At 44.0% G+C, this 19,695-nt stretch overlaps 1 protein-coding gene across 2 annotated transcripts in view; it reads left to right on the top strand.

The window, feature by feature from the left end:
• The first annotated feature begins 4,966 nt into the window (after positions 1 to 4,966).
• The window catches only part of LOC116874314 (beta-galactosidase-1-like protein 2), a 47,423-nt gene continuing 32,694 nt past the window's right edge, over positions 4,967 to 19,695 (top strand). For both annotated transcript variants that reach the window (XM_032868984.1, XM_032868983.1), the window contains exons 1-2: positions 4,967 to 5,068; positions 18,999 to 19,196. In XM_032868984.1, the coding sequence (XP_032724875.1) occupies positions 4,983 to 5,068; positions 18,999 to 19,196 (284 nt within the window). In that variant the 5' untranslated portion in view covers positions 4,967 to 4,982. The remainder of the gene's footprint in view (positions 5,069 to 18,998; positions 19,197 to 19,695) is intronic.

Raw genomic sequence — 19,695 nt, forward strand, 5'->3', positions numbered from 1 at the left:
AATAGAAATGAAGATAGAATACTACCCCTGACTCCAAGTTGAGAACCACCAGCTACTCTTCCAATTACTGATTCCCCTTTCGCTCTTAGATTCTTCATCCTTTCTAAACCTACTCCAGGGACGCCTGGGTGGCTCAGTTGGTTAAGCGGCTACCTTTGGCTCAGGTCATGATTCTGGGATTGAGTCCTGCATCGGGTTCCCTGCTCAGCAGAGAGCCTCCTTCTCTCTCTCCCGCTGCCTGCCGCTCTGCTTACTTGTGCTGTCTCTCTGCCAAATAAATAAATAAAATCTTAAAAAAAAATAAACCTACTCCAATCAGCTTCCCTGCCCCTAACCCCCACCTCCACCTAAGCTGCCGGCATCCTAGTCACCAAAATCCTCCATGTACTGAATCCATTGATTCATTATCAGTCTTAACTTGACCTGTCAGCACCATGTAATGTAGGCCATTACTGCTTCCTCCTTGGTAACTTCTCTCTCGGCATTCAGGATGCCATGTTTTCTGAGTGTTCTTCCTGCCTTACTGGCTGCTCCTTTTAGTTCAACTTCACTGGTTTCTCCTGAGTGTCAGGTGCCCCAGGGCTCATCCTTGTCCTCTTTCTCTGTCTGCACTTACTTCATTGGTGAGCTCACCCAAACTCTTGCCTTTAAATACCAACTCTATGTCAGTGTCTAAATTTATATCTCCATGACAGACCCCTCTTCGGAACTTCAGGCTTGTGCATTCAATAGCTTATGTGATATCTCTCCTAGCACATTCACAGGTATCTCAAACTCAACTAGCCCAATTTGTGCTTCTGATATGTTAGAGTCATTCTTGAATCCTCCTTATTTCTCTCACCTCACAAATGATCCTGGAATCACAACAGTCCTCCAGTTTCTGCTTTCAAACTATTTTCAGAAGTCCAACACTTCCCACCTCCTCTATTCCTACCACCCTTGTGTGAGCCAGCATCATCTTCCACTGGGATTGCTGCCTCAAAGCTGGTCTTCTTTCTTCTGCTCTTGCCCACTCCTGGTGAACCAGAGGAGTCTTTCAAAGCATAACTGATGTCCAAAGCCTATAATGGCTCCTATTTCACTTCCGAGTCCTCTGAAAAGCCTTCCATCGTTAGGCCCCTGTACTTTTCTGTCCTCACGGCCTGTAGTTTTCCCCTTCCCTTTCACTTCCCACACGGACCTTGCAGTTCCCAGAACACTCTGTTATGCTCCTGCCTGAGAGCCTTTGCACTGTGGGTTCTCTCTGCTTGCATAGCCCTTCCTCCAGTTATTTGCATGCATGGTTAACTCTCACGTCTTTCAGATCTTTGCTCAGTTAACATCGTTTCAGTAAGACCTCCTCTGTGCATACCCTTCCCCAGCCGCCATACACACTCAAACAATCTCCTTCCTTTATCTACTTTCTTTTTGCCATGCAATTTATTATCTCTGGACATACTCTATAATTTACTCATTAATTTGTTAATTTTTGTTGTCTTTCTTCCTCAGCTAAAATATAAATTTCAAAGGGAAATTTATATTTTATCCTCATCTCTTTTTTCCACTGAGGTACTGCAAGTACCTAAACAGTGTTCAGCTCATAGTAGTCATTAAATATTTGCTGCTTACTTCTTAATGAATGAAATACTGAATTAGGTCTTTGGCCTTTCTGCCTTTCAAAGGCTGAGGCTGAAGAGTGATATTTTTGGACTGTAAAGGCCAATGATGAAGTTCAGTGCATCCCTCCCCAATGCATCCATGTCCCTTCCAGTCCCACTGACATATCTCCTGGGGTGAGAGGACTTATTTATCTTAATTTGGATTTGCTTTCTTTTTCTTTTTCCAAGGCCTAAATCACCTTCTTGGGACTTTCTATCTATGGTTGAAATTGTCCTCATTTATTCCCAGAAATTCCTCCATGTTTTTAATTTCTTTGCTCAAGAATCTTCGGCAACTTGACATCATAACTAGTTTTGTCATGTAACCTGGAGCAAAAGAGCTGGAGAGAGTGGGTGAGGAGGGCTGGTGCAAATGTCTGTCTTTAAGGAGGAGGGTGAAGAAGAGCTGATTGTACCACGGTCCAGGGTCCCAAGGACCTGCTCTATCACAGAAGCCACATTTTGCATCTTGTTCTCATGACTTTAAGAAAGATTTCATCAAATATTTTTCTAAAATTCAGATACATTACTCAGATACATAACTCTTAAGGCATTAGTACAGTGCACTAAAAAATAAGACACAATTGATCTATAAACCTGTTTGTTACCTATTAAAAAAGACAATAAGGTTAGTTTGATATGATTATTTTTCTTGAGAGCCTCCACTGTACTGATTCTGAATGACTATAGCTTTTATTCCCCTCTGGAGTTCTTTGTATACTATGTGGGATAGGTGACTTCTCAAAGAAGGAGCTGAGCTCTCTGGGTCTGTTGGAGCTCTAACTTAAAGTCGTGGGCTGAGGATGACAACAGGACTTCATTAAAAAAAAAAAAACAAAAACAAAAGTTTTGTATGTTTTTTAAACAAATGACGCCAGAAAGGTAGCCTGTGAAGATTGATTCCTGAACATCAGGGATTTGTTTTCATCCCATACACTTTGCCAGAGTACAGTTTTTACATCTCTACCAGGCCTGCTCATTTAACAGTAGCTTCTGCTCCCAGGATTTGAGTATGTCATTGTCTACTTTGGGTTAAATTCATTACATATTTTGGAAAGGAGTATTTTGAAGGAGTATCTTGCTAATATTTTAAAAACCAAAAGTCTCAACTCCTCAGCAAAACATCTCTCAGACTAGTGCTATCTTTGCAACACTCTCTGTGGTATCATTAAAGCCAGATAAAGTGAAATTGTTCCTAAATTGTGGGTAGCTGTATCTATGGTTCTGAGCTTCCCAGAAAGTTAAGGGCTAATGACTTTTTTTTTTTTTCTTAAGATTTTATTTATTTGACGGAGATCACAAGTAGGCAGACAGGCAGGTAGAGAGAGAGAGGAAGGGAAGCAGGCTCCCCACTGAGCGGAGAGCCCTATGCGGGGCTCGATCCCAGGACCCTAAGATCATGACCTGAGCCTAAGGCAGAGGCTTTAATCCACTGAGCCATCCAGGCGCCCCTAATGACTTTTTTTTTTAAAGAGCTTAGTTATTTTTATTTTCTTTAATAAATAAAAATGAGGGGTACAGGGATGGGCTAAGAATTTCAGAGGTTTTATAGCTCATTATCAGGTTTTACTAATATCTGAAGAAAATATGGAGATGCTGGTATTTTTTTAATAAATGGTTTATTTTTTTAATTAACATATAGTGTATTATTAGCCCCATGGTATTGATTATTAACTTCAGGATACCCTGATGTGTGATCGATTGTACTACTCCCCAGCAATGTCACAAGGAGGGAAGGGTGAGTGTTGGGTTATGTGCCAGGTCTCCAAAGGTAAAAAGGGGGCTAACCTTTGACACTTTCTCCATATCTCATGGGCTAGCTTTTATCTCAGTTATAGAAGAATGTTTTCACCATAGTCCTAATAACTATCAAGCAATTATGTGTCTTTAAAAAAATAGAGAAAAGTACTGATTTTATAAAGTGTGAAAGGAGAGCTACTTCTCTAAATGTCTCCAAGAATGTTTCTGGCCCTGCTATCTCTCCCCCCACCCCCACCCTTGTTTGGTTGTTTTTTCCTCTCTTTGTTTAACTTTCTCCCTAGTAAATATTTGCCTAATACTTGTAAAAGGATACTTCACACCGAACTCTGCAACTTGAACTTGTTCTGAGAAGTAAAATATCATTTTGTCCCTATCAGCTTTAAAAGTTCAAAACTATGTACATGTGTAGAAAATGGTTTTGAAACATGGAACAGGGACAGTTGGGTGGTCAGTCCGTTAGAGGGCTGCCTGGCTGCCTTCAGCTGGGGTTGTAATCCCAGGGTCCTGGGATCCAGTCCCGCATTGGGCTCCTTGCTCTGCAGGGAGTCTGCTTCTCCCTCTGCCTGCTGCTCCCCCTGCTTGTGCGTGCTCTCTCTCTGACAAATGAATTTAAAACAAATCTTTTAAACACGCCACAGGGGATATTTTCTAGAACCTCGGATGCTCTGAAATAACATTAGCCTTCCTAGAAAATGTTTCAGATTTTCTTTCAGTAAATGAAAAAGTTAAGCACACACCCAATTCATGAAAAATGAATTGGGTGTGTGATTGTTAGAAAGCATAAATTTGCCCAAATATTACCCAATATCCTTTGTGACATAATTCTGTACCCATAAGAATTGTATTTGTCCTTTCATAAAATGTGAGGGTTTTATCTGGACTTTTTAAAGATGAAAAACCGAAATTACTGGGAGTCAGGACCAGAACAAGACTTGTGGAAACTAAAGGCAAAAAATATTTTGGTGCTCCTTCCTCTTCACCTCACCACCCCCCACGCTGTTCAAACGTGAACCACACTGTCCTAAAACATGTCTAAAGGAAATTTCACAATGTTCTGACTTTTCATATGGTAGTTCACTACTTCAAAATCTGAATTGTTCTAAAACATTGTGTCGGCTTTGCAGGCACCGCCTTCAATACATGCTTGCTAATGTAGAGCGCTGGTGTGTGTGCTCTACGATCCGCAAGGACTGGGCAACAGGCGCCCAGTATCTTTGCACCTGTTTGCATACCACGTGAAGGAAAACAGAAACAACCAGCGCCTCCCTGAGACTAGTGGGAGGTGGCGGAGGAGAGCCGGAGAGCCTCCCGGGAACCTTCCCCGAGTTGGAAACTGCTCGGGGAGGCAGTGCACCCCGCCTCCGTCAGGCCCCGCCCCCGCCTACGCTTAACTTGAAGCGCGGGGGGCGGGGCCGAAGGGCTCAGCCAATGAGAGCCTGGGGGCCGGGGGCGGGGGACGCGGTCCGGTCGCCCGGGCGACCAGAGTGCGGCCCCGCCCCCCCCCACCCGCCCCGAGCCTCCCGCGCGCTGCTGAGCTCTGGCTACAGTGCTGGCTGCGGTCCCTGCGCGGGGCGGGAACGCGCGATGGGCAAGTGGAGCATTGGGCGAAAGCCGGGCCGCGCACTCGGACTCCTGCTGCTGGTGATCGTGGGTTTCCTGGTGCTCCGCAGGTGAGAGAGCCCCGCCCGACACCTGCCGGACTCCGGACATCTCAGCCTTCCACACCCACGGTTTTCGCTTCCCCTCTCACCTGAGGGAAGCAGCCCCAGGAGTCCGCGTCCCGCGAATCGCGAGACCCCACTGGAAAGGCGTATTCGGCCTCTTTTTTGCTGGGTCTGGCGTCCCTCTCCATCACAAGGCTCTCTGCTCCTACCTCGAGATCCAGGCTTCCCGGGTGACACCAGGCGTTGTGCTCTCAGTCCCCAGGCTTCTGTGCCCTAGAACTTCCCCACTTTCTCGAAGCTTGTGATGCCCGGGCTCTGCTTTTCTCGTGGATACCCCCAGCTCTCTGGGAAGGGCAGCAGAGGTAGCCTTCAGGACTCTGTCAGATGTCCCCCGATCACTGCTCTTTCTCTAGTCCTCCTTGGGGAGCCCACTTCTGCTGTTCTCCCGGGTCCCCACATTTCCTGCCAAGCCTGCTGGGAATCTTCTCTATTCATCAGAAGCCAGAGCTCCAAGGCTCACAGATGTGGTTGATCTCGCCTTCCCAGCGCAGTCATGAGATTGCTGTCCCACGGGTCCTTCAAGGTCCTCAACCCTGGATTTATTAGCCCCATTTTAAGACTGATATGTCTTCTCTCTCCACTTTCCCACGTCAGTCATCAGCTCACTCCTTCCCAACCCCCTTTTACAAAGTGTTATCTGTGGCAAGTGGTTGTGTTAATGGCAAAAGGACTTACCCACAGCCAGGGGGTGCCGTGGCCCAGAATTTTCATAAACTGTATCTATTTATAGGATTCTACTGTCCTGACCATGTTTTTCAAGTCGATGGTTGGCACTTTTCATATTCAAAACCTTCAGTGTTTCTGGGAAGGCAGACCAGCAGTATCAAATGCTTTGGCACTGCAAGTTAACTTTGAAGCAGGTGATGGGGCAGACACACCACCCCTTCAGCTATATCTTTTGTTTCTTCTAACCCCGTTTGCTAGTTTCTCTGAATTTCCTCTGGAAAATAGGGAAGTTTTTGATGGAGATGAATATCTGAATGTTTTTGCTGGCACAGAACACATTCAGTGACTCTACTTCCACCTTTTTCAGACTTATGTGTCTTTGTTTTACCTCTTCTTGGCTTTGGAATTGATGAGGATGTCATAATGTTGTTTGAGAGAAAGAAATGGTGCTCTTCTCACTCTGGGGTCCAGAAAACTTAAAGAGGCATTTTGTTTCCTGAGTTGCTCCCAAGACTTTTTTCCATCTTGTCAGTGATCTCTAATCCATTCCTCTTTGAAGGCTGCTCCTGGCTCTTGTAGGATGCTCAGCATTCCTCCTGATGCAAGGCTGATGCAAAGCCCAGGAGGATTACTTAATACAGCAGAGTGTCAAGAAGCCCACACCCCAGAGAGAAAGGCCAGAATTGTGCAACTAGCATGTGGTTTGTCCATTGTTGGAGGTCAAGGATATGGCAGTCCATGCAGGGGCATTGAGGGGTAGCTCTGAGAGGCTTGAGTTGGACCAGGTAGTGCACCCTAGTAGTCCACAGGAAAAGGTATAAGAAGGAGGTTGGGTGTTTGCTGGTGTCTGGCAGGAAAGAAGATGAGATGTCAGGGAACTGACTGTCTGTGAAGAAGCCTGAGCTTCTCATAACTGAGTTAACCATGTCCCTGCCTAGGTTAGAATGGCCGTAACAGGAGTCACTCCCGGTTTATGGAGGTGCCTGGGAAGAGCTATAACTAAAGCCTGAGGAAATAGTTTGAGATACTTAGTAAAGTCGTTATTCCTGATATCTCTCATTTCTCAGCAGGTAAGTTAGAGGCCAGAGAAGCTCTGACCCCAATTCGAGGCCATCTCTTAGGGTCCTTCAGAATATGTGTCTTTTGGGCATCTTTTAAATTTTATCACCTTCATGGTATTGGGCTTTTTGCCTAATTCCTCCTGTTTGTCATGGGCTGGAAACCAAGGATTATCTCTGGAGGGCAGAGAAGAACTCACTCTTTGTCGCTTCCTCTTCTTGCCTTGCTCTAGTTTTGACTGGATCATTAACTGAAAGGGAAGTGGGGACCCCTCCCAGCTGTTGCTGGAAATGTGGATATGGCCTGGGGAATATAGGTCACATGGGAATTTGCTACTCAGCAGGCAGGTTTGTGGAGTTGAGCTGCCAGGATCAGCCTTTTCCTGTACCTCAGAAGGCAGGTATTTGGTTGGGGGAGGGGCCTTCTGGGCTCCAGCTTTTGTTTTTTTCCCCATGTACTTTACCTTGGGCTGGTTCACGGTCAGTCAAAGCTGTTTGATTATATCGTATCCGAGAAATAGGAAGACCAAGATGACTTTTGAGGATGATTTCAACCTTTGCTATTTTTTAGCTTGAACAGTGGTCTGAAATTACCTTTATTGCAGTATAATTGTCATGCAATAAGCTGTTCATGTTTAGCTTATACAGTTTGATAAGTTTTGGTGTCACCATTTGTGACAATACCATCATAATTAAGAGAGTGAAAATATCTATCAGCCCTAGAAATTTACTTTTACCCCTATGCATCTCTCTCTCCAGCCCTTCTCTGCTCCCCAACTCCTAAGCACACTGATCTGTTGCTTTCACCATATATTACAAGTTTGCATTTTCTAGAGTTTTATAGAAATGTAATCCTAAAGTATGTACTCTGTTTTATTTGCCTTCTTTTACTCAGTATATTATTTGGAGATCTTTGATGCATATCAGTGTGAACCATGTCTAATCTGGTTGCCTTTCCTTGTCTTTCCTCCTCCCACTCCATGGACGCAAGAATGCCTGCTTGATATGATCAAGGCATGGTTCCACTCGTGATTCTTTTTACTTAATATAAATGCATCACTGAGCAATATTTCAATTAACTTTGCATCTCTTATACCTGATATTTTAGCTGGCAAAAGTCAGGAGAGGAAAGTGGCAAGGTAGGCACCCTGCATCATGCCTTCTCAAAGGTAAGTTCATCTGTTTGCCCAGCTCTACCTCACTCAGTGCTCCTACACTGGCATTATTTGAATTCTAGACCCCACTCTTCCTGAAGGAAAAAAGAGGAGAGCCTATAAACATCTTCTCTCTAGAGAAGGTGGGTAACTTAGCAACATGACCTGGTCACCTTTGATCCAAATCATGGCCAGTCCTGCCTTCCAAGGATGTGTGGGCAAATTGTGTCTCTCTTCCTGCGCTTTTGTGAGGTCACTGATTTTATGAGCTTTACCTGTTCTAGGACTCTACCCTGCTTGAGGCCTGAGTCATATTCCCTGGAATGTTCAAACTCTTTGAACACTGTTCCTTTCATCTTCTAGTAGTGAAGTTTTCAGCATCTGGGAAGTGTCTTTCAGCAGGTAGTCATTTCTCTGACACAAGTTGAGAAACATGGCTACCTGGGCAGTGGCTTAGTCAGAGAAAGAGAGAGGTAGGATGTCTGAGCCACCCTGTGCTGGGAAGATAGAGTTGGCATTGGGATTCTTTTCACTGCCATACTAGCCAACCGAAGGGGACCAGAGTGTCTTAGAGCAAGAGCATAGACATTATTGCTATATTTCTGATTAAAGAGACTGGGATACCCAGGAGATTCAGGGCAAAAGCTACACAGCCTTGGCAGCAGAAGTATCAGAACGTTGGCCAAAGAGTTATCTGTACCTTGGGTCAAGGAAGTAGCAAGTGAAATAAAAGCACTTAATCTTTGATGAAATGACTGAGTTCCATTGTATTGCCTCGAACGCTATTCTAATAAAGATTCAGGAGATGCTGGAGTTTAGAGAGGTCTTTTCAGAGCATTTTGCACCTGAAACAGACTCTGGAGGCCAGCCCCCCTCTTCCTCGTTCCTCCCCCATCATCCAGCACAGTTCTTCTGCTGCTTCCTCCCCACTCAGTTTTATTTCTTGCTTAAATCTATTGCTCTGGATCTTAAAGGTCATGTTGAAAAAGAGTTCCTGTTGTGTGAGACTTCTCCTGGGAAAGAAGGGCAGGGGTATTTTTAGAGGCTAATGGTAATGAAACAAATAACTCTTCACTGGGGTCTACTAAGTAGAGACCCTTAGGTGATGATATTCACTGCTTTCATGCTCCCACAGATAGATAGTAGCATTTTTGCTTTTAAGAACATGCTGTGTTTTTCTGCAAAGGTTATTTTGTGAGTAGGTAATCTATGTAAAGGATTAAATATTCAAATAATATAAGGAGAAAAATAAAACCCCCACTCCTGGCCCTTAGGCACCCTTCTCCACCCCACCAGAGGTGATTACTAATAATGGCTTCTCCTAGGGGTATTCTGTGCATATATAAGAAGGCAGCTATATGTATTACCCCATTGTCCATTAGGGATATAATTTATTCAAACAGTTCCTTATTGATGGGCATCAATTATTTGCAATCTTTTAGCTACTGCAAAATTGCAATGTATGTTAACTACACTGGAATTGAAACAAAATAATGTAAAGTAAAAACAACAACAAAAAACCCCCAAAGTTGCAATGAATATCTGTTGGGTATATTTCTGTTCCTAGAATTGCTGACCATACGAGATATTCACTTTAAAACCTGACAGACGTTTAAAATAAGTAAGTAAAAATAAGTTAAAATAAGTAAAGTAGCACATTCTATTTTTGTGGATCAATGTGAGGGAGATTCTCAGCTCTGTCATCTGAAGGGGAGATACTGTTTAATCTGCATGTATATGGGTTCTTCGTATCTTTAAGAACTAGTCCATCTCTTCTATATCTATGTACATAAGTATCATGTGGTGCATTTTAAAAAATATTGAACATATTTATGTTTCCCCTGTTTCATTAAATATTTTTATTCTGATACCACAAGCATCTCAAGAGCAGAGTCTTGCTATCAGTAGAGTCCTTTGGGTTATCTAGCAGAATTTTCACCCCTTTCTAGGTTGAGATATAACCCTTTTTTTTTTATTGATGATGCCACAATGGAAATTTTTCTCCAAATGAAAAATTTCTGTCACATAACATCAGGATACTTTTTATTACTAAAATGTGGTTGATTACTATTATTAATATGTGGCTGGGCAGTTTTGTTGCTTCACCCATGCGTCTCAAGGTTTTGGTCTAATTAGTGTTTATTCACATATAAACTTCCTATAGTATTTAAATGATCCAGAGCATGTCCCTGGATCATGTAGGCAGCCACTTGGCCTGACTTGCTGGAGCCTGGGTGCTATGCCATTTCCTGGCTTACCAAGAAGCCTTTTCAGAGGGAAGGACAGAGGTACGAAGTTTGCAGTAGTGCCATTGACCTGCAAAATGCTGCAAAATGACCTCACATCTCTGCCAAACAAGTATACTAGCTTTTGGAATGGAAGGTTCAAGCCCTTTGGAAGTATTTAATGCTGTCCCAGCAAAGCAGGAGCCTAAAGCATTGGGCCCCAAGCCAAGGATCACAATTAGGAAGCTGGATCAGCTACAAGGACAGAGTTCTGTTTTGCTGGAGCTGAAGTTTTTGGGGTTCCAGGATTGATCCAAGAGCCATTATTCTGGATTAGAGACATTAAGAGTACTGGCCTGGCCAAAGAAGGGACTGGTCCTTCCTTAGGCCCTCAAGTTCCCTGGCTGAGGGAGGAGTGTACAGCTTAAAGACTGTTAAGGCTGAAACATCCCCAAGGGGGCAGTTGAAAGGAATGGAATGCCCAAGGAAATGGGACCTCATGGGAACCTGTAACCATATCAGAATGTCGGACTGATGACTAGAAAATTTGTATTTTAGATCCAAGTGAGGAGATTTCTATGTATGATGATGTCTTTTGGGCAGTTTAACATAACTGCCATCTAAATAATAGTCTCTGGCATGACCACTTGGATGAACGAAAATGTTAGTGTTTTTTTTTTTTTTTTTTTTTTTTTTTTTTAAAGATTTTATTTATTTATTTATTTGACACAGAGAGATCACAAGTAGACAGAGAGGCAGGCAGAGATAGAGGCGGAAGCAGGCTCCCCGCCGACCGGAGAGCCCGATGCGGGACTCGATCCCACGACCCTGAGATCATGACCTGAGCCGAAGGCAGCGGCTTAACCCACTGAGCCACCCAGGTGCCCCAAAATGTTAGTGTTTTTTGATCAGTATCTTTAATATGATGCATTGGACTCAGATGAAGGTGAACCTCTGCATAGAGTGGCCCTAATAGGATCACAGTGCACCTGGAAATTGGATTTGTAAGTTATCTCTCAATTATACGTTATGTATAGTGACAAAAGAACCAATCTTTAGGATCAGTGAAGACTTATGCTCTGTAAATTGAAGAACTGTATCTGCAGATTCGTACCTCGTGTACTGAGCTTGTCCATACCCTTGGCCAGTTTAAAATTGCATGGGCATTGCCTGGTCTCTGCTGGAGGCCAGTATGCCTCAGTAGATGGTGGTGTCTCTACCACATCTGTTTGAGTGGATACTGGCTTGTCTGAATCTGGTCACATTGTGTGCATGATAGAAAGCTGAAGGAGATGGCTGTGACTCCAAGTGAAGCCTCCCAATCCTACTATGGCCCCCATTACTGAGCAGTATTTGCAGGTACAGGTGACACAGGGATGCCTTCTGGCATGGCAAGGGCCATTTCAGACCCACCTTGATGAGCACACTCTGTTCGAAGGAGATCATTCAAGTAGGTGACTGATCTGGCTCTTTTCCCACCCCACCTGAAAGACTGTCTCTGAGAGCTGAGAATCAATTCAGGGGCCCATTTCACATGAAAGAAGTTGTAAGCTTGTCACCAGCTTATCTGCCTTTTTCCATTCAAGCAGATTAACCCAGCACTTTTGATCATGTCCGGTGTCATCCGGCCTGTGTGGAACCTGCACTGTGTCCTTTGTCATCATGATCCACGAAAGGGATAAAGCATAAGAAGGATTGGTCCCTCCACCCCCAACATCCTCCCAGTCACTGCCTAATGTCAACTCCTCACCATAGGGAACTCTGGCCCCAAGTCCTCTGCCTAGTTTCTGCTGTAACCTATTAAGTTTATAGCTTGCACAACCTCTTATCACCTGCCAAAAGGGATGGTAGCAACCAGAATGTGGAGGTCTTGTTACATGGTGTGAGGCCTTGTCAGAAATTGTGACACGTGTGACTTCTTCTAGGAAGAAGTTTATTCTCAGACTGAAAATTTACTTAGCCTACAATGAAGCAAAGATACAAAGGCAACAAAATTTCCAGGAAAAAGTAATATATGCTTCAGCTAGAAAGAAGGCAGATGCCCTGGTTTCATCAAAAAAAGTTTCAACATTGAGCTCCTTGGCTGGCTCAGTTGGTGGAACATCTGACTCTTGATCTCTGGGTTTTGAGTTCGAGCCTCACATTGGGCAGAGATTACTTAAAAAAAAACCCAAAAACAAAAAACAAACTTTCCATAATCTAAATAAATAAATAAAAGCTTTCTACAATCCAAAGAAAAAAAGTTTCAACATGAATTACTTGCTCACTGGGAAAAGCAAAAGAAATAAGGGTTTCTTAAAGATTTGATTACCTCCTTGGTAACAGGCCTAATTTAGAAGGAAAGTCTCTCTGACCTGATGTAACCAAACAGTTTCCACTTTCTTTATTTTATTATTACTGAGTTAATAACTCAGGAAGCATGGGGGTCATTATTAATTTATGATCTCTAGTACTAATGACTGTTATCAGTATTAATAACTATTTGCATGGTGCTTTCTCGTTTATGAAGTTCTAATGTGTATTAACTCATTTCCTCACAGTGAATTCCTTGGAGAAACCCCACACTTATCATCCTCATTTTCTCAGTGAATTCATCCTTTTCATTAATATATTAAAAACTCATTTAGTAACCTACCAGAAGATTTTCAGAAAGGAAACAGTTGAATTCTCCAGAATTTGGAATTTGATATGAGCTAGCTTTAGTTGTTTGCAGTGTTAGCTTCATGTGTCTTAAGAAGCACTGAGAGGAAATATTTTTTTAAAAAAATCTAGAAAATGATAGCACATAAAGACAGTAGCAAATAGAAGCTCTATCCAGGAAGGGATGATAAATACATATATCAAGGACAAGATATGGATTAGTGCTTCTCAAACTTTACCTTGGGGTCTGGTTGAAATGTGGATTCTGATTCAGGTCTCAGTTAAGGCCTGAGTTTCTGCATTTGTAGCAAATTCCAGATGAAGATACTCTGCAGGTGTAGACCACATCTGGAGACAACACCCCCCTGCCCGAAGGAGAATTCCTAATGATTAGCTAGGGGACAGATTAGGGAGAGTGTGTTACTAGCAGAGATTATGTTGGAACAAGGGGTCACAGAGAGCACTTTCAGCCCTGTATATACCTCTGCACTGAGTGGGTAGGGAAAGGGAGGCTCTCACAGCATTTGGGAGACACCTTAAAGTCAAGGTCAGTGATATGAGCTTGGTGAGTTGGAGACTGTTCCTTTGAAGCTCTGGCCAGTGAATAAGGAGTGCTGCCCAGTGGAGCGATTGCTAAGTTGTATTTTCACTGTCTTTAAAAATAATGAAATTTTGTGTGTGCATGTGTGTATTTTCACCACTGGACTGTCAGTACACTCCCTGAGTTTAAGAAGAGAATCTGTCCATCAGTTCTTCCTCATTCTAGCCTGGGGCCAGCCTGGGGGTGTCAGGAGGGGAGAGTACATAAAGCTTAGTGAGTACATGAGGCAAGAAGGCAGAGTGTGTGCTTTGGAGCAGATGTGATGAAAACTAAGGGACACCAAACTCTCCTGTGCGTGTGGTATGAGAAACCTCAGACACAGCCAGACCACCAGGAGCTTGTGGCCAAAGGAAAGAATGGGGTGGAGGGGTGGAGGGGTTGGGAAGAGCCAGAGCAAGGAGGTGGCTAGGAGGTCCAGACTGTGGTCATAGGGGACCTGAAGCCTCATTTGAGTATCCCAGGCCTCATCCTTTAGGGTAGGATTGGCAAAAGTTTCCTGTAAATGTGTTCAACTTTGCAGACTGTACGGTGTTCTTATCATAGCAACGTCACTGTGGCCCAAAGTAGCCACAGTCAGGACTGGAAAGAGTGGGCATGGCGGGGTGTCAGTAAAACTATTTATGGACATTGAAATGTGAAATGTGAAGTTGATATAATTTTTTGTGTCCCCAAATCTTGTTTTTTTAGTTTTTTTCCAACCACTTAAAAATGTGAAAGACATTCGTAGCTTGCTGGCTGCACAAAGACAGGAGGCAGGGTGGCTTTGGCCCACACCTGGGGTTTGCTGACACTGGTTGGGGGGCTGGGTTGGTTTGACAGGGTCCTGGTGGATAGAACTTTCATTGTAACATTTTAGAAATTGTAATATGATGTCACAAAATCTTCCATATAAAATGTGATTAGACAGTAAATTAAATGGTGAAGAATGGAAAGATTGGGATTATTCCACATTAAGGACATAAAAAAAACCTCACTGAGGCTATTCTCTAATATGCACAGCATGCAAAAATAAACTTATTTCAAATGGTGACAAACTCTGTTATAACACATTACAGAGTATTCCATTTATATCTGACCTTCACAGCAGTTAGGACAGGCATTCACCCCGTTTCACAGAGGAAGAAACTCATTCCCACACGGCTAGTTTCACTGACCCAAGGAGGCCATGCTACAAGGTTAGGGCCAGGATTCGTGTCTAGATCCTCCTCTTACAGATACTGTTCTTGTTTTTGTTTCCCCATATAGGTGGTCCTTTGGAAGAACTGTATTATTCTTATTCTTATTCTTATTCTTATTCTTATTCTTATTCTTATTCTTATTCTTATTCTTATTCTTATTCTTAATTTAAGTAGGTGCCATGCCCAGTGTGGAGCCAACATGGGGCTTGAACTCATGACCTGAGATCTTGATCTCAGGGCCTGATGGACTGAGCCACTCAGGTGCCCCTAGGACTGTATTCTGAAATATCCTTTCTAAATCACTTGGAAAATGGAACTTTTCTCTTTAGAGAAGATAGTAACGAGGTCCCCAGGTTATCCACAAATGACGTTTGAACTGTAATATAACACAACTGCAGTCCTGTGGAGCAATAGGAGTTCTGGGTCCTGGGGGCTGTGGGAAGTAGAAAGGAGGGGGTCAAATTAATTTTCTTTGCCCATGAGTGGCTGTCGACAAAATTTCCAAGTGGTCAGTGATATCTATGGCACTTTCTGTTCTTCCATCTCTGGCCATTGGGGCCCCTGATTTGCCCCAAGCCCTCCTGTGAAACCCTCCAGGGGCTCAGCCTCATGGGGTCTGTGGAGGAGCTTGTAAATACCACCAATCCCTGGGCTCCACCTCCACTGTCATTAATTGGTCAGGGGTGGGGCCTGCACATTCCTTAGTTTTTTTTTCTTTTTCTTTTTTTAAATTTCTTTTCAGCATAACAGAATTCATTGTTTATGCACTACACCCAGTGCTCCATGCAATAAGTGCCCTCCATAATTCCCACCACCAGGCTCACCCAACCTCCCACCCCCCACCCCTCCAAAACCCTCAGATTGTTTTTCAGAGTCCATAGTCTCTCATGGTTCATCTCCCCTTCCAATTTCCCTCAACTCCCTTCTCCTCTCCATCTCCCTATGTCCTCCATGTTATTCCTTATGTTCCACAAATAAGTGAAACCATATGATAATTGACTCTCTCTGCTTGACTTATTTCACTCAGCATAATCTCTTCCAGTCCCGTCCATGTTGATACAAAAGTTGGGTATTCATCCTTTCTGATGGAGTCATAATACTCCATAGTGTATATGGACCATATCTTCCTTATCCATTTGTCCGATGAAGGGCATCTTGGTTCTTTCCACAGTTTGGTGACTGCAATTGCAGTACTGGGTATTTACCCCAAAGATACAGATGTAGTGAAAAGAAGGGCCATCCGTACCCCAATGTTTATGCATTCCTTAGTTTTAAGCTTCCCAGGTGATTCAGATATGGGGCCAGCTGTGAAAACCGCTGTGGCTAAACCCGAACCTCCCTTCTTGTCCTACGGCCGACCTCAGTCAAGTGCTAGGAAGGGTGCTGATGAAGCGTTTTCACACCGTTTTGGTCTCACGCGTCCTGCATCCATTTGGTTACTAAGCTTGTTAAACCCAATGGGTCAATATGTTTGTCCTCTCAGCTCTGATCACAACTGCCCAAAGACAGACTGTTGTTTCTGGTCTCAAGCAGTACTTCTCAATCTGTCTGTGCTGCAGCATCATTTTCCTTTTCTTCTTTAAAAGTCTTCCCCACCCCATGTTACTTTATCGAATACATTGAAAACAGGTACTAGAAAAAGGAAATGAAAAGGTTCACAAAGTACGTGCCCAAGTCTTTTATGATGATCTTCAACAGACACAAAATGACATGTATTGCTCTAAAAGTATATTTCTTTTTTTTTTTTAAAGACTTCATTTATTTATTTGAGGGAGAATGAGAGAGGGAGAGAGAGAGGACATGGAGAGGGGAGGGCCAGAGAGAGAAGCAGACTCCCCACTGAGAAGGGAGCTGGATGCATGAGGGACTCAATCCTGGGACTCCTGGATCATGACCTGAGCTGAAGGCAGTTGCTTAACCACCTGAGCCACCCAGGCGCCCCAGTATCTCAGTTTCTGTACCGGTTACAGACTGGTAGCCTGCGGTTGGGACTGGTGTGTGCTAGGCCAGGCCCGTGTTGCCGAGGGGCCCCAGGCTGTCCACGTGCTCACACAGCCTCCTCACCTGTCTGCTTGTTAGTCCTTGAGTAGATATGCTCTCACTTTTTAATGCTTTTGCCCCTAGTTCCCTCTGCTTTCTCATATTGTCTGCCTTCAATCCCGTGACAGTGTCATCTTGGACAAAGCTTTCTCTGGCTGTACCTGGATAATTTAGATAATTTCTGCTTTCTCATATTGTCTGCCTTCCAACCTGTGACAGTGTCATCTTCTGGACGAAGCTTTCTCTGACTCTACCTGGATAATTTAGATAATTTCTTCATTTGACAATTACATATGTGTGTGTGTATATATGTATATTTATCTCAGCTACTGTGCTCTGCCCTTTCTAGGCCAGACTACCTAATTTGTAGAGCCTGGTACACAATGAAAATATAGGGCCTTTGTCTAAAAAACATTGAGAATTTCAGGTTGGAGATAGTGTCTGAAACCATGTATACAGTGTGTGCTCTGATACATTTATATATTGTAATGTGATTGCCACTCTAACAATATTTATCATGTGACATAATTATAGTACAATATGGTCTATATTCATTATACTGTGCATTAGATCTCTATGGTTTATTTAACTACTTGTTGCAAGGGAGCCTTCTAAGCATGGGGACCTGGAGGATTCCATGGGTCATATGCTCCAGAGGCCAGCCCTGGGCTTATCTCTGTGCTTGCCTTACAACAGCACTCTGACACCGACTTGTAATTATCTATGTGTGCACTGAGGTGTAGAAAGACTGTATGTGTCAGAATGCCGTATAGGACCGTGAGGTCTGTGGCTTGGAGAAGCTTTGTTAGGATGGGAGCCAGCTTCCTGAGGAGCACGCACCCCTGCACTGGATTTTCACTAAATGCCATTAACATTTTTTTTTTCCATCAGTAGCAGGGCTCTGGCTGTTTTGCAGTGTAGAGTATGCAAGTTTATGTTCAGAGCTGAAGCAGTTGGCATTGTAGGCAGAGGAGAAGCTGGCTGGCATGTAGGGAAAGGACGTAGGAAAAGGACAGAGCTGTGGCAGAGATGGAGAGTGGAAGGGGTGGCTCATCCCATGATCACACTGGGAGAGTCATCTATGGATGTGTAACATGCTTGTGCCCTGTGCCCCCGTGACCTGCACTACTGGACCCCAGAGAGACCAAAGCTCTGTGAAGGAGCTGCCCCTTTGAAGGACACAGAAAATTGTTGAATCCAGAATCAAGATGGAAACTCTCAGCCTAATTTTTGTTCATGCATCTCTGTTTCTTCTAAGAGATGACAGTCTCCAGTCAGTGATGATCAATATTGATTGAGTGGAGCAATTTGGGCCTTAAACAGAGCATGTCTCTCAGTGGCACAGTTGTAGCCAGTGTTACAAAATGAATGGAAAGACAGGTGGGCAGCAGTTTGGGGAGCTTTTTTTAACGTAGAAGAGCCCTGCAGGGGCACTACGCCCTCTAATGTCAGGAACTGTAATGAAAAGTGGGTGCAGAAAAGGCAGATCAGCTGAAATTTGCTTTCCTCTCAGACTCACACTGCTCTTTCCTGTCCTCAAACTCCTCAATTTCTGGGCTCCCCCAGCGTCTCTTGCTGGGTTTCTTCCATGGCCTTAAGAGACTGGGGATAAGAGAGGGAGGGAATTCTAATCATGAGGATTAGTTTGAGGGGACTCCCCTTGGTCAAGACCTGATTTTTTAGGGACTAACAATTTCCAACAGCCCTCCCAGATGGGGCTCTCTGTTGTGCTGGATTATCTCTTGAACTTAATCTTTAGATAATAATTAAGACTTGGAAAGTTGGTCAATGAACAGATGCTGTTTCTAACCTCCTTCTAGGTATTTACACCTCAAGCCGGGCAGCTGTGACCGTGGGGTGGCTCAGAGGTACCATTTGAAGTAGCTGCTGCTTTGATGTTAAGTCTAATGGCCTGGAAGAGCTGGCCATTGTAGGAACAAGCTGTGCCACACTTGTCCTGGGTATCCTGTACTCCCCTGCGAATACCCTTTCCATGCTGTGTGCCCCCACCACGTCCTCTCTCCTGTTAGCACATAGTTTCCTTGTTGACCTTTGTGTTTGTCTTGTTCCTGACTATGGCCTCAGCTTGCTCTTCCCTTGCAGTGGGGTGCAGATGAGTGTACTAAAGAAAGACTCCTTCTAACGTTTGACTAAATCAGAGGGTGGGGAGCCTTTTCTGAAGGCCTCGGAAGCAGGACGTCTTAGAAATAAGGAGGGCCTGTGGAGGAGGATAAAAAGCCTCTCTCCTAAGACTCTGTACCCCTGCTCACTGTTGAGAAGGAGCCAAGGTCTCAGCTGCCTTTTCTCTTTGCAGGTCGGATTGGTATAATCTGATCCCTGCATGGCTAAGACACCGGCAGTCAGGGCTGCAGGCCAACGGCCAATACTTCATGCTGGAGGACTCCACTTTCTGGATCTTTGGGGGCTCCATGCACTATTTCCGGGTGCCCAAGGAGTACTGGAGGGACCGCTTGCTGAAGATGAAAGCCTGTGGCTTGAATACCCTCACCACGTGAGTGCTGCCCCACCCCACCACCAAGCATGGGCATCTGTGGCATCTGTGTATTGGGCTTCTTTAACGCAGCCCAGACTGTGGGTCTCCATCTGGCAGGATCAGCCCTGCCAGATCCTGAATGTGAGCTGTCCCTGAAGAGAATCTTTGGGCTGAATTTTGTGAGGAAAAATATAGGAGGAGCCCAGTCCTCTGCACAGGACTGCCAGGTACGACAACTGCCTTCCCTCACCTGCACAGCGCTCCCCGTTTGTGAGGATGAGAAGACAGGCTGGATGCATAAGCTTTAGAGGAATAGAAAGAGCAATGGCATACAAAGGTATACAGTGAAGGAGGTGAGTGTAGGTGTAGGGGGTGATTAAATTATCGAATATATATACGTCTATATCTATTTACATCGATATATCTATATAGATAAATATACCTATATCTAGATAGATATAGATATAGATATATTTAAACAAACATACCACCCCATAGTTTATTCAGCAAATGAGTA

This window comes from Lontra canadensis, unplaced genomic scaffold, assembly GCF_010015895.1.
Source record: "Lontra canadensis isolate GAN:19392208 unplaced genomic scaffold, GSC_riverotter_1.0 scaffold36, whole genome shotgun sequence".
NCBI lineage: Eukaryota > Metazoa > Chordata > Mammalia > Carnivora > Mustelidae > Lontra > Lontra canadensis.